Here is a 13,811-nt window from a genome sequence, read left to right on the forward strand (position 1 = left end):
ATCGCCCATTCACCAATTTCAGAAAGTTTCATGAAAATGCGAAATCGCATATGAACTCTGAATGGCACAGACAAGCATCTGAAAACTCAAGTAACTTTATATCTGTCATGAAAAATGAAAAGAAAAATGTTGAATGTCTTGCAAATTATGGTTTGGCCAAGCAAATTGAATCGAACAGAGCGAAACTAAAATCCATTGTTTCTTCAATTTTGTTTATTGCACTACATGACTTACCATTAAGAGGTCATACCAATGAGGATGCTGTGTTCAATAACCTTTTACATTTTAGGAAAGAAGCTGGTGATTCTGTTTTAGAAGACCATCTGAAAAATGCGCCGAAAAATGCAATGTACATTTCCCATAGGACACAAAATGAGATCATTGATTTATGTGCAACGGTTTTAAGAGACGAGTTAGTTACAAAAATCAATGATAATGAAATATTTTCCATTTTAGCAGACGAAACAATGGACATTACTGGTACAGAGCAACTCTCTCTGGGCGTGAGATATTTTGATAAAAGTGAAAATTGCATCAGAGAAGACTTCCTTGGTTTCACCCCATTAAAAAGTTTAGATGCTGAACATATAGCAAATGCTATTACTTTAACATTAACAAATTGGGGCTTGAACTTGGAAAATGCAGTTGGCCAAGGATATGATGGTTGTAGTACAATGGCTGGGGAAATAACTGGAGTACATAAAAGAATAACTGAGAAATACCCAAAAGCTCTATATTTTCATTGCGCCAGTCATCGGCTAAATTTAGTAGTCAATGATTTAAATGACATACCACAAATCAGGAATACAACTGGCACAGTTAAAGAAGTTATAACATTTTTTCGGCAGAATGGCCAAAGAAGGGCAATAGTGGGAACTCTTCAAAAACTATGTGAAACCAGATGGACCGAAAAATATAAAGCAATTCGAAAGTTTAGTGAGTAGTTTGTTAGCATCGCTGAAGCACTTCAGACTCTATCGACTGAAGGTAACCGTGACACAAGGCAGAAAGCTTTCCAGCTTCATTGCGCAGTTACAAATACAGCATTTGTGATATGTCTACATGTGATTGCCAAATACTCTGCCAAGTTAGAAATCGTTACGCAAATGTTACAAGGTGTCAGTGTAGATATTTTGAAGATATCAAAACACATTCAGAAGGTTACTGAGCTATTCAGTTCAGACCGACAAAATGGAGAAAAAGAGTTTGATAACATTATGGCAAATGTTGAAACAACAGCAAACAAGCTTGGAATCGAGCTCACATGTCCTCGTGTTGCTGCGATACAGGTTCACAGACCAAATCACTCTACCCAGACTATCAACGAATACTATAGAAAGTCCATTTTCTTGCCTTATTTGGATTCTTTGGTTCAATCGTTGAAAGATAGGTTTTCAGATAGAAACAAACCATCATTTGAAATTTTCAATCTGCACCCTAAAATCATGAAAGATCTTTCTAAAGAAGATTTTGAAAAGTCTATTAACAATATAAACAGCACGTATTGTGAATTGTTAGACAACTTTAAGGAGCAATCAATTCTGTGGTTCGACCTTTGGAGAAACACGGAGATAGATGCCAAAGCCTTGGAAAAACTGAACTTAATAGAGGTTCTTGAGCATGAGCATGCCTGCTTTTTGCCGTCAGTAGCAAAAGCCATCCAAATAGCTCTTTGTCTGCCACCAACAACTTGCACCATCGATCGATCATTCAGGTAACTAACTATAATTTTATTACGTTATATTCTTATCCATGTGTTTCAGTTCTTCTAAAACTTACATTACAATATAACAACCTCGATACTTTTTTACAGCACTCTCAAACGTGTGAAGACCTGGATAAGGAATACGATGTCGAACAATCGTCTAAGTGGGCTATGCCTGTTATCTGTACACAGAAGAAAAATAAAAGAAAATAAAGAAAACTTCATGCAGAAAGTAATTGATTTATTTGCGATGGACACCAGAAGAATTCAATTATTATTTAAGTAACATTTTACTGACACTAACCGTGTTGCGTTTTAAACAGCAAAACAATTTTTCTTGTATTTTTTGTTTCAATACCCTTTGCCCCCCCCTGAGGAAATATCCTGTGGGCGCCCTTGATTTAGTAATTATTCAATATTGATAACTATCGATTAAAAATCGAAAGCGGTCATCTTGCAAGTTCTCTGTCATCACTGTCATGAAATTATTATGACGTCTAAAATTTAAAAAATTCTTAAATTGTAAATGGCATTAAGTGTTAAAACCAATATCAAATTATGTTGGCAAATATTATTTTATATCAATAAAACATATTTTAACCGATTGTCAAATATACCAGCAAACGAGAAGTAAACTCAACCTTCCCAGGGACATATCTGAGCTTCTTAGAGACAATACAAATATCAACAATATTAACAATATTTAACAGAAATAGGAATAAAAGGCATTTAATTGTATCACAAATTTTTCAGGTATACTTTTTGTTAGTAGGTACATATTATGTATTTACTTAAATTACAATCACTTTTTATTTTTAATATGTATTTTCCATTGTTGTCGTTTATAACCCCATTGGTTCGGACGACATTAAATTTAAAAAATATATGTTGGCGATAAAATTTTGTATGCACCACGTCAGTAAAGACTCCTTATCAAACTCGTCTGTTACTCACCTCGCTCGCTACGCTTGCTCTTCTCGTAATAACTATTATCAGACAATCCTGCAAAAATCTGTTGTGAGGGTATAAAATTTATGACTCTTTATGATGCATGCTCCCTTCTTATGAGGGCGCACTATGGAGTCGTAAATGATGATTTTTTTGCAGGATTGTTTGATAAAAATACTTACAATTTACTAAGTACACTTGAGTTTAGGGTTCTTTACCCGTGCGTCATCATTTAAAGCATACGAAATAAGTAGGAAATTTACTAAACGCAACAGCAGGTGACAGTAAGTAGCTACTGCTCCGATCACGGGTTAAAATTTGACGTTATCAAATAAATAAAATGTCAAATGTAAGTTTTGCTTTAAAATTTTGGTGCAGAATTACAGCTACATTTGAAGTAGCTTAACAAATTGTTTTAATATCATTAGTGATTAATAGATAAATAAGCAATTTATAAAAAAATTCAATAACATATTTTCTTTTTGTCATTTCATTCACTTTGGCGGAAACTTAACACAACCTTATATTATCATTCCTTAACTGTCACTTAACAAAACTTCCTTAACAAAATAAAATACACTTTTACCATAAAATTTCAAATTCCAATATAAAATTAGTTGTGAAAAAAACTGTTTGTGTAATATAAAAAACTTCAAAACGCAAAAATTCGACAAAAAAACAGCAACAAATTCAACAGACTGACAACCACAAAAGTAAACAAACCAGAAATGTCGCAAAAAAACCTGAAAACATTCCTACGCGTCTTTTTTTGTATCTATCGCTTTTCAATATACTGAGACTAGAGCGTTCATAAAAATAACATGTTTTTTTACTTAATAACAGGCGGTAGCGGGTTTGTCTTTAGTTTCATGCGTGGATTAGTTTCATGCCTGATAAAAAGTATGTGTTTTATCTCGCCAGGTATTAATGACGCACGGGTAAAGATTCGTGGTAGACAAGGCGAAAACGGCGGGTTCGTTGGGAAAAATATTCTCATGAGATTTTTTTGCAAAATTACATTCGTGAGACATCCCAGAATAAGGTTCAAGAAGTCGCCCACGTGAAAAGTGGTCCAAATTTTTTTTAACAATTTTTTTTTAATCAAATTGCAAAAATCAATAATTTTTGCCCGGACAATTTTTTTGTAGGTTTTTTCGGCCATTCTGGATAAAAAAGGTATCTTATAATTATTTTTCTCTAAAGTTGATCGTTCTCGAGTTATAAGCAATTTAAAATTAAAAAAAAAACGAAAAATGGTGATTTTCAAGGCTTAATAACTCAGTTAAAAGTTATTATTATGAAAGTCAGAAAGTGACTAAATCAAAGTTTAATTCCCCCCTACAAGATCCCGAAGAAATGTTTGTCATTATTTTATTACTAAGCTGTTATTTTTAAGTAATAATATTGAGCGCCATGCACGTGGTAGGCTGCCGTAAATGTGAGTGCAAGTAAGATGCACAATTGGACTGCCGGAGTGGCATCTCTCTCGCACTCAGCATTTACGGCAGGCTACAACGTGCATGGCGGCTCAATATTATTACTTAAAAATAACAGCTTAGTAATAAAATAATGACAAAAATTTCTTCGGGGTCTTGTAGGGGGGGCATTAAACTTTGATTTAGTCACTTTCTGACTTTCATAATAATAACTTTTAACTGAGTTATTAAGCCTTGAAAATCGCCATTTTTCGTTTTTTTTTTTTTAATTTTAAATTGCTTATAACTCGAAAACGATCAACTTTAGAGAAAAATAATTATAAGATACCTTTTTTATCCAGAATGGCCGAAAAAACCTACAAAAAAATTGTCCGGGCAAAAATTATTGATTTTTGCAATTTGATTAAAAAAAATTGTTAAAAAAAATTTGGCCCACTTTTCACGTGGGCGACTTATTGAACCTTATTCTGGGATGTCTCACGAATGTAATTATGCAAAAAAATCTCATTGGAATATTTTTCCCAACGAACCCGCCGTTTTCGCCTTGTCTATGGACTCAAGTGTAATAATATTGTCCGACAAACCTTTTCCCCCCCCCCCCCCCCTCCCAAAAATTTTCTGATGTAGAAAAGTTATCCGACTCGACATGAATAACTGACTAAAAAAGTCTGATGAGGGAGGTAATCATTTTTTTTTAATGGTGGGCCCAAGGACTATTAATGATTAATCGATTTTTTAGAGAAAAGCCCCATGATATTGAATGGAATGAAATGGATAAACAAAAAGTGCCTATACTTCTTAATTATGCTCAGTGTAAATTACAAGAAGGTGATTTTTACGCAGTGATTGAGCATTGTACGAACGTTTTAAAGTCTGATAAAGGTAAGCTAAATACTCTGGGCTAATTAGCAAAATACAAGGAAAAGTTATTTACCAGCAATTTTATTGCTGGAATCGAATCTTATTATTGTATGTATTAATAATATAGGTATGCAAAGTCCGCAGATCGTGTGCTACTTTTTTTATAAACAAAATGGCACCCGAAAATCGTGTTTTTTCAATTTTTGCTCTATAACTCCAAAGATTTTAACTTTACACCAAAAACACCCAAATAAAAATTGACCGCAATTAAATTCTGCACAGAGAAGTGTTTTTTCCGATTTACGCCGATGAAAACTTTCCCCGGAAAGAGCGGGTTTTTCCAACAAAATCTTTAATTTTCAACTAAACTTTTAGATAAGTAATTGTTAATCAATCATTAAATAGCTTGGTAATGTAAAAGCCCTTTTCGTATAGATTATAATTCCAGAAGCCGATGGAAATTGAACGAGCAGTTTAGCAACAATTGAATTGTTAATTAAAAATTTACGGTCGCTATAATAACGACAATAATTATGATGCATAAGAATAACTGTGATTTTTTCATAAAAAGGCACTATACCTATCTAATGTACTTTACAGAATTGAAATTGGACTATTTAAGCGGCCTCAGGAATATTTTAAAATTATAAACAATTTTTTGGCTTATAAACAAATAGAATATCTAGGGAAGTATTAAACTAAATTAAATTGTGAAAACGGTATTCGAAAGACAGCGGCAGGACGCTCTTTTAAAAGAAAAAACGTTTAATTATGACGAGTGGTTCCTGAGATACAACCAGTAAAAATTGACCGGAATTTACGGCAAACATATAAATAATAGGATCATAACTTTTAAACCATTACCTTTTTATTTTTGTCCTCTTTCTCCACACCAATTTTCATATCTTTAAAATACTCATAACATATATTATTATAATAAAAACTATCGATAATACGTGTGAAAATTGCCAAAAATAGCAAAATTCCAATCAAAAATTAGGTTGGAGAAAATGTAACCCTCAAAGTTCAAAATCTATATACGTTAAAAAATGCATTTTCTCGGCTTCCCATGGAGCAATTTCCTTCATTCTTTTTTGTTCCCTAATAACTCGAGTAGAGCCATCGAACTAACGCATTATTAAATGTCAAACTTGCTTTTGTTTTGTTATAATATATTAATTTATTTATAAGAACAGAAAACTACATATTTTTTCCACTTGTAGGCTTTTTTTTAGATAAACTTACTACAAGTGTACCTTTTAAAGTTAAAAACATAAATATTCTCATTTGAAAGCTGTATAATTATTTAAACAATTTTTATTTAAACAAATTAAAATTTTGTGTTATAATAAATAAACTAATTTATTATAACAAAACAAAAGCAAATTTGACATTTAGTAATGCGTTAGTTCGATGGCTCTACTCGAATTACTTAGGAACAAAAAAAGAATGAAGGAAATTGCTCCATGAGAAGCCGAGAAAATGCATTTTTTTAACGTATACCCATTTTGAACTTTAAGGGGTTACATTTTCTCCAACCTAATTTTTCATTAGAATTTTGCTATTTTTGGCAATTTTCACACGTATTATCGATAGTTTTTATTATAATAATATATGTTATGAGTATTTTAAGGATATGAAAATTGGTGTGGAGAAAGAGGACAAAAATAAAAAGGTGATGGTTTGAAAATTATGATCCTATTGTTTATATCTTTGCCGTAAATTCCGGTCAACTTTGACCGGTTGTATCTCAGGAACTACTCATCCTAATTAAACGTTTTTTCTTTTAAAAGAAGCGTCCTGCCGCTGTTTTTCGAATACCGTTTTTATAATTTAATTTAGTTTAATATTTCCCGAGATATTCTATTTGTTTATAAGCCAAAAAATTGTTTATAATTTTAAAATATTCCTGAGGCCGCTTAAATAGTCCAATTTCAATTCTGTAAAGTACATTAGATAGGTATAGTGCCTTTTTATGAAAAAATCATAGTTATTCTTATTCATCATAATTATTGTCGTTATTATAGCGACCGTAAAATTTTAATTAACAATTCAATTGTTGCTAAACTGTTTGTTCAATTTCCATCGGCTTCTGGAATTATAATCTATACGAAAAGGGCTTTTACATTACCAAGCTATTTAATTATTGATTAACAATTACTTATCTAAAAGTTTAGTTGAAAATTAAAGATTTTGTTGTAAAAACCCGCTTTTTCCGGTGAAAGTTTTCATCGAAGTAAATTGAAAAAAACACGTCTCTATGCAGAATTTAATTGCGGTGAATTTTTATTTGAGTGTTTTTGGTGTAAAGTTAAAATCTTTGGAGTTATAGAGCAAAAATTGAAAAAAACACGATTTTCGGGCGCCATTTTGTTTATAAAAAAAGTAGCACACTATCTGCGGACTTTGCATACCTATATTATTAATATATACAGTCATAAGATTCGATTCCAGCAATAAAATTGCTGATAAATAACTTTTCCCAAAAATGGCCTATTGTCCGATAATCAGCCCAGACTAAAATCAGATATTTTTGTTGCGCTATATCAATTATCACTAGTTTATTTTCCTAGAATGATCACTTGCTTACTGAATACTATTAGTTTATCAAAACGAACGGTTTCGTACTATTCTCATTAGGTAATAATAAGACAAAAAGATTTGTCATTTTTTGGGTGCACAAATCAGTTTGAAATTCTCAGAAAGTGTTAGAGGCTTAGTGCTGTCCCCTCAATCAGAGGTTGAATGTCGTCATCATTATCTTTACTCTATCTAACGCTACTCTGAAAAGTTCTGTGGAACTGCATTTAAACCAGTCCCTTCAATTCTTCCATCATTTCACTCTCCTTCTTGATCTACTCCTTCCTCTTCCTTATATTTTCCTGTATTACCAATCTGAACATTTAGTCAAACGAAGTTCAAGGAAAAATAAAAGAGAAGGGAAATATAAAAAGTGGCAAGAAACCAGATCCAACACAGATCTTCAAAACTATATGGTCGCGAAAAAGGAAGCGAAAGTAGCAGTAGCAAAGGCTAAAGCAGAAGCGTATTCAAACCTATACGATCAACTTGATACCAGGGAAGGCGAAACGAAGATATATAAAATAGCCAAACAGAGAGCAAATAAAGCAAAAGATTTTAATCAGATTAGATGTATCCGAGATGAAAATAGTAAAATACTAGTTCACGAAAAGGATGTCAAAAAGAGATGGAGAAAGTACTTTGACAGCTTATTAAATGAAGAATTTGACAGACAGCCTGTGGAGTCAACGGATACAGTAGCAGCAATGGTCACAAAATAACAAACGAGGAAGTGGCTCAAGCGCTTCAAAAAATAGAGGAAGGAAAAGCGGTAGGAATAGATGATATTCCTGGGAAAGTATGGAAAGCATTGGGAGAGACAGGAACAAGGTGGCTAGCAGGTTTATTTAATAGAATTATGAAAGTTGGACAAATGCCAGACGAATGAAGAAGCAGTATACTAGTACCTGTTACAAAAACAAGGGAGATATGCAGCAGTATACAAACTACAGGGCTATAAAACTGCTTAGCCACACCATGAAAATATGGGAGAGAGTAATTGATAGACGGATACGTGAAGAGACCGACATATCCGAGAATCAATTTGGCTTTATGCAGGGCAGATCAACAACAGACGCAATTTTCATTATAAGGCAGTTGATGGAAAAATACAGGAGTAAAGAAACAAACGCTCATATGGTATTTATTGATCTTGAGAAAGCATATGATATAGTTCCTCGAGAGATTCTGTGGTGGGCACTCAATAAGAAAGGAGTCCCTGGTGCATATGTTAAGATTGTGAGGGATATGTATGAGGGAGTAACGACTAGTGTTAGGACAGGTGTGGGAGAGACTGATAAATTTCACGTGAAAGTAGGATTGCACCAAGGCTCGGTGCTTAGTCCGTATTTACTCTCATTAATTTTGGACCAGATAACAGCGAAACTACAGGGTAACATTCCATGGTGCTTAATGTATGCTGATAATGTCATGTTAGTAGGAAATAGTGAAAGAGACTTAGAACAAAAACTGGAACAGTGGACACGAGCTCTGGAGGAAAAAGGTTTAAACTTAGTAGGACAAAGACAGAGTATTTGGAATGTTCATTTAAAGACAGAGTTACTACAAATAAAATGGTATCTTTGGATGGTGAACTGATTGTAAAAAGCAATAGTTTTAAGTACCTGGGATCGGTATTACAGAGTAATGGAGAAATAGATGGAGATGCATGCAGTAGAATTAGGGCTGGATGGATGAAGTGGAAAGAAGCGAAGCGAGTGGTGTGTTGTGTGACAGAAAAGTTACAATGAAGCTGAAAGGAAAATTCTATAAAACAGCCATAAGACCGGCTATGATGTACGGAACTGAATGTTGGGCATTGAAACAGAAAGAGGAACAACGAATGCATGTGGCGGAGATGAGAATGCTTATATGGATGAGTGGAGTGACAAGAAAGGATAAAATTAAAAATGAGTATATTAGGGGAAGTCTAGGTGTGGCACCAATTGATGCCAAAATGAGAGAGCATAGGTTGAGATGGTTTGGTGATGTTCAACATCGAGACGTTAATCATCCAATACGAAGACTAGCTGAAGTGCAGATTCCTGGAAGGAGTAGGAGAGGAAGACCAAAGAAGACGTGGGGGGAGACGATTAGGCAGGACATGTTGGTAAAGGGGATTAATATTGATATGACCCAGGATAGAATTGTGTGGAGAAATGCAATTAGGGAAGCCGACCCCGCATAGGGATAAGGCAAAGAGAATGATGATGACCAATCTGAACATTTCATATCCCTGTCCCCTCATTACGTTTCCCAGATATTATAACTTTATTGTCTTTTCTATTAACCATTCTCCATCAGGAAATTATTCGTCTTCCTATGGATCTTTTACCCTTAATTTTACCTTGCATTATCAGCCTATTCTTCTTTTGCTTACTTTATTTTATATTTCAGTTGTTTATTCACTTTTTTGTACTTCTAATAATTTTTATTTTATGTTAACGTATTTTTTTTTTGTTTTTTAGATAACGTCAAAGCCTTCTTTCGGCGGGCTAAGGGCCATGTAGGCGCGTGGAATGTTGAAGCTGCTAAAAAAGACTTCGACAAAGTTATAGAACTGGACGAGTCCTTAACTTCACTAGTAACCAAAGAATTGAACAGTCTTGAAATTCAAGTTAAAAATCAAGATTCAGAAGACAAACAGAAGTATAGCAGATTGTTTACGTAAATTATAAACTAATTTATTTTTATATGTCGTTATTTTTGTTGCTAGATTTGTTTTTAAATGTATTAATAAAAAGTATTTTAAATGTTTGTCGTATTTACGTATTTAATCCGTATTACTTTAAATGATAAAGTTAAAATAGAAAGCGCATGGTCGCATTTATAAAGAAACGAATAAAAATCTAGGACAGATCATAAAACCTGAATACGGAGAAAATGATTTTAAAGAACTTTTAGTAGAAGATATAGTAGAATTTCAAGAACGTGGCAACCAAAACCAAGGTAGGATTGCAGTAGTAGGCTCGCCAATAAGATTAACAACAAAAGAAATTAAAAATATATGTAAACATCTGAAAAGGAACAAATCACTTGGGCCAGGAGATTATTATACCCAGAGAATTGTTTAAGTACGGAAAGAACAGATTTATAAGAAAATCTTCAGCAACTATTTCAAGAATGTATAAATACAAGAAAAATCCCTAAGGAATGGAAAACATATCTCATTAAGTACTATACCTAAAAAGGGAGACAAGAACCATTGTGAAGATTACCTAGGAATAACTCTAACCGGATCTATGAGTTATAATATAACTCATAGATGTATGAGTTATAATATAACTCATAGATCTATGAGTTATATATAAGATTTTGAGGAATCAAATCGAGAAAGAATATTTAGATTTCGAAGCAGAAAAACAAGCAGGATTCCGTACGGGTATATCCACAATTGACCACATTTTCTCCTTTACCCATATAATAGAAAAAAACATGCCACGGAATCAATAAATTCATTCATACGTTGTTCGTCGACCTACGATAGCATTACACTGAAAAAGCTGTGATAAACAATATGGAAAGTACGAATCCCAGGCAATCAAATAACGTTTACAAAACGTTCAAAAGACGTCATAATTATCACCAAACCACGTCAGTTTATCACGTTTCTTCGACGTCGAAAGTCACGTGAATATGTCCCACCATAACTGACGTCATTTTTATCACGTTTTAGATACGTGATATCAACAACATAGTTTTTATGTCGTTTTTTTATATTATTTTTCATTTTATGGTTTTAAAAATCGACAATAATAATTATTCGTATGGGCATTGTTGGTATTGCAATTTTTCATTTAACTGTTTTAAATTTAGCTTATAGGCTAAAAGTAAAACCAAATGAAAGACTTTATAACATACATAGAATTACAATCAAATTACAATACCATCAATGCAACATTATAGAATTTTCACTTTTTATATAGGTAAGTATGTTTACTGTGTCAAAACGGAAACAACATATAAACTAATAAATAATTTATTAACAAATTATCCAGCATAATATCTTAATTAACCGTTAACGCAGTAAATTAAATCAAAAAGAATCGTGAACAACAAACAACACATAATAATTATGTAGTTCATTAACAGAAAAAAAAAACCAAAATCTTATTATTTTACCTCACAAAGCACGTAAACAATAAATGAAGTTTGGAGTCAGAGTTAATAGTCAATGTCATAACAGGTCAGTTTTTACCTTTCCAGTTGTTTTACTTTCAAAAATCAGTAGAAATCAGTATTCTTTTTAGGCCATGTAAATACAGTAAAACCTGTGTTATCGGTCACCTGTCAAAATCGGCCACCTGTACTAACAGCCAGTTTAAAAAATCTTCATATTGTAAAGATTTCCTTATTTAAATAATCCAATAATACCAGGTCATAATTTATTATGACCTGGTATTTACGGCCATCTTTATAATACGGACGCGGTCAAATAATCTCGTATTTTTAAAGCCCATTTCATAGAAATTTACCTGTTAATAACGGCCAATAGTCCTGTCGCCAAGGGGGTACAACGGCCTCCTTAATTCAGATGGACTTGCCCAAATTTTTTTTATGTATTTTGACCCGTAGAACACGAATTTTTTGGGTAACAGTTGATCCGGATGTCGATAAGATTGTTATAAACAAAGAACTTGAGGAATTACATAACAGCGATTTTTCGCAAAACAAAACGCAAATGGTTTTACAAGTTTTTTCGTAGAATGCATAGTTTTCGAGATAAACGCGGTTGAACTTTCAAAAAATTTCGCATAATAGAAAATTTCGAGAACTCTTTTTTCCTTGTCTAAGTGGGTAAATGATTAAAAAAAATCGAAACCCAAAAAAAAAGGAAGAAGAAGAAAAAGACTAGCATTGTTATACAAACTGCCCGAGAGGTACAGAGATGACACATGAACTTGTAAGTGGTGAGGTTACCAGGAAATCCACATTTTGGGAATGCCCGCCGATAAAAAATACCGGATCTCTGTAGTTAAGGGTTAAATGGATCTGAAGCTAATATATATTATGACAGTTTTGTGTTATTTACTATCTTAAATCAGAGAAAACATATTTACAGGATGGAAAATGAAGGACTACAAAAAAATACTCAATTATAATCCAAAAGGCAAGAGAGATGTAACAAAAGTTCGAAAATATGAAGACAGAACAAGCAATAACAATGAATCCCAGTGATAAAGAAAAATAAAACCGTTTTGCTTTACAATTGTCAAAGTAGAACCAATCAATATTGCACAATATTGTTGAGCTATGATGCAATATTCCATAAAAAGAATAAATTCTGGTTGATACAATATTGCACAATCTTATTTCAAGATTGGTCATGTTTCTGCATTTCTTTGAATCCTTGTTAGAGACTTATTAAGATCACTATATACTCGAAAAGGATCATTTAGGCCAATAATGTGGGGTTTTTAGCTTTTAACATTTAATAGCAAATCACCTTCACTTTATTTTGAAAAGTGGTTCGTAGAATATAAAAAATCAAAATCATTACACGAATTAACTTTTCCCTGAATTCTAAAATTCTAAAAAAATCGTTAATTTTCTGTTTTTTTTTTTGTGAAAAATCTTAATTTAATAGCAATATTAGATCGCAGAGAAAAGTCGAAAAACTTTTAAAATCGATCGTTCTCTCTCTCTCTCTCTCTCTCTCTCTCTCTCTCTCTCTCTCTCTCTCTCTCTCTCTACCGCTTCCTTACTTTTTCTTAGATTTGACAGAATTTGCGTTTTTCCAAGTTTTGTAAAGAAGATATATGAGCTCGTAAGTAGAGGGGATAATTAAAAATTCGCGAGCGCCAGTAGTGACAAGTCTATAAGCTTTTACTGGAAATTTGACATAAATGTCAAAGTGATTAATTTAAAACATTGAAATTAAAAACGTTAATAGGAATAGCTAGTTGTATAACAAGGGAGGAAAGTGCTACTTTTCCTCCCGAGAATGAATTTACTGCCCGACGCGTAGCGGAGGGCAGTAATCATTCAAAAGAGGAAAAGGCACTTTACTTCCATGTTATACATAATATGGTTTTTCCACCTTCCTCAAATAACAAGTCATTTTTTCATTTTTACTTTTTATTTATGTAACTAACCAACAAAATTTATTAGAACTAAAACTAACAAGTAGGTACCTATAATATAACTGTCAACTGTCAAATATAAGTCAAATTATTAATGTATTGGGTGCGTTCGGACGACCATAGCGGCTGGCGGTCAGCAGAAATCGGCTGAGTGGTTGTATCCAGCCGTGATAGGGAAAGCTTAGTAAATCTCTCAGC

The 13,811-nt window shown here is 32.9% G+C and overlaps 2 protein-coding genes across 2 annotated transcripts in view; both read left to right on the forward strand.

The window, feature by feature from the left end:
* The window catches only part of LOC114329863 (AH receptor-interacting protein), a 30,417-nt gene extending 20,130 nt beyond the window's left edge, over positions 1-10,287 (forward strand). Inside the window, exons 5-6 of the mRNA XM_050655761.1 lie at positions 4,829-4,971; positions 9,999-10,287. Of these exons, the coding sequence (XP_050511718.1) occupies positions 4,829-4,971; positions 9,999-10,201 (346 nt within the window). The 3' untranslated portion in view covers positions 10,202-10,287. The remainder of the gene's footprint in view (positions 1-4,828; positions 4,972-9,998) is intronic.
* On the forward strand, positions 1,107-2,047 carry LOC126887862 (52 kDa repressor of the inhibitor of the protein kinase-like). Its single transcript, XM_050655762.1, has 2 exons — positions 1,107-1,714; positions 1,814-2,047. The coding sequence occupies exons 1-2, from the start codon at positions 1,107-1,109 to the stop codon at positions 1,989-1,991; spliced, it is 786 nt and encodes a 261-aa protein (XP_050511719.1). The 3' UTR covers positions 1,992-2,047.
* Positions 10,288-13,811: the final 3,524 nt, after the last annotated feature.

Source organism: Diabrotica virgifera, chromosome 7 (genome assembly GCF_917563875.1).
Source record: "Diabrotica virgifera virgifera chromosome 7, PGI_DIABVI_V3a".
Classification (NCBI taxonomy): Eukaryota; Metazoa; Arthropoda; class Insecta; order Coleoptera; family Chrysomelidae; genus Diabrotica; species Diabrotica virgifera.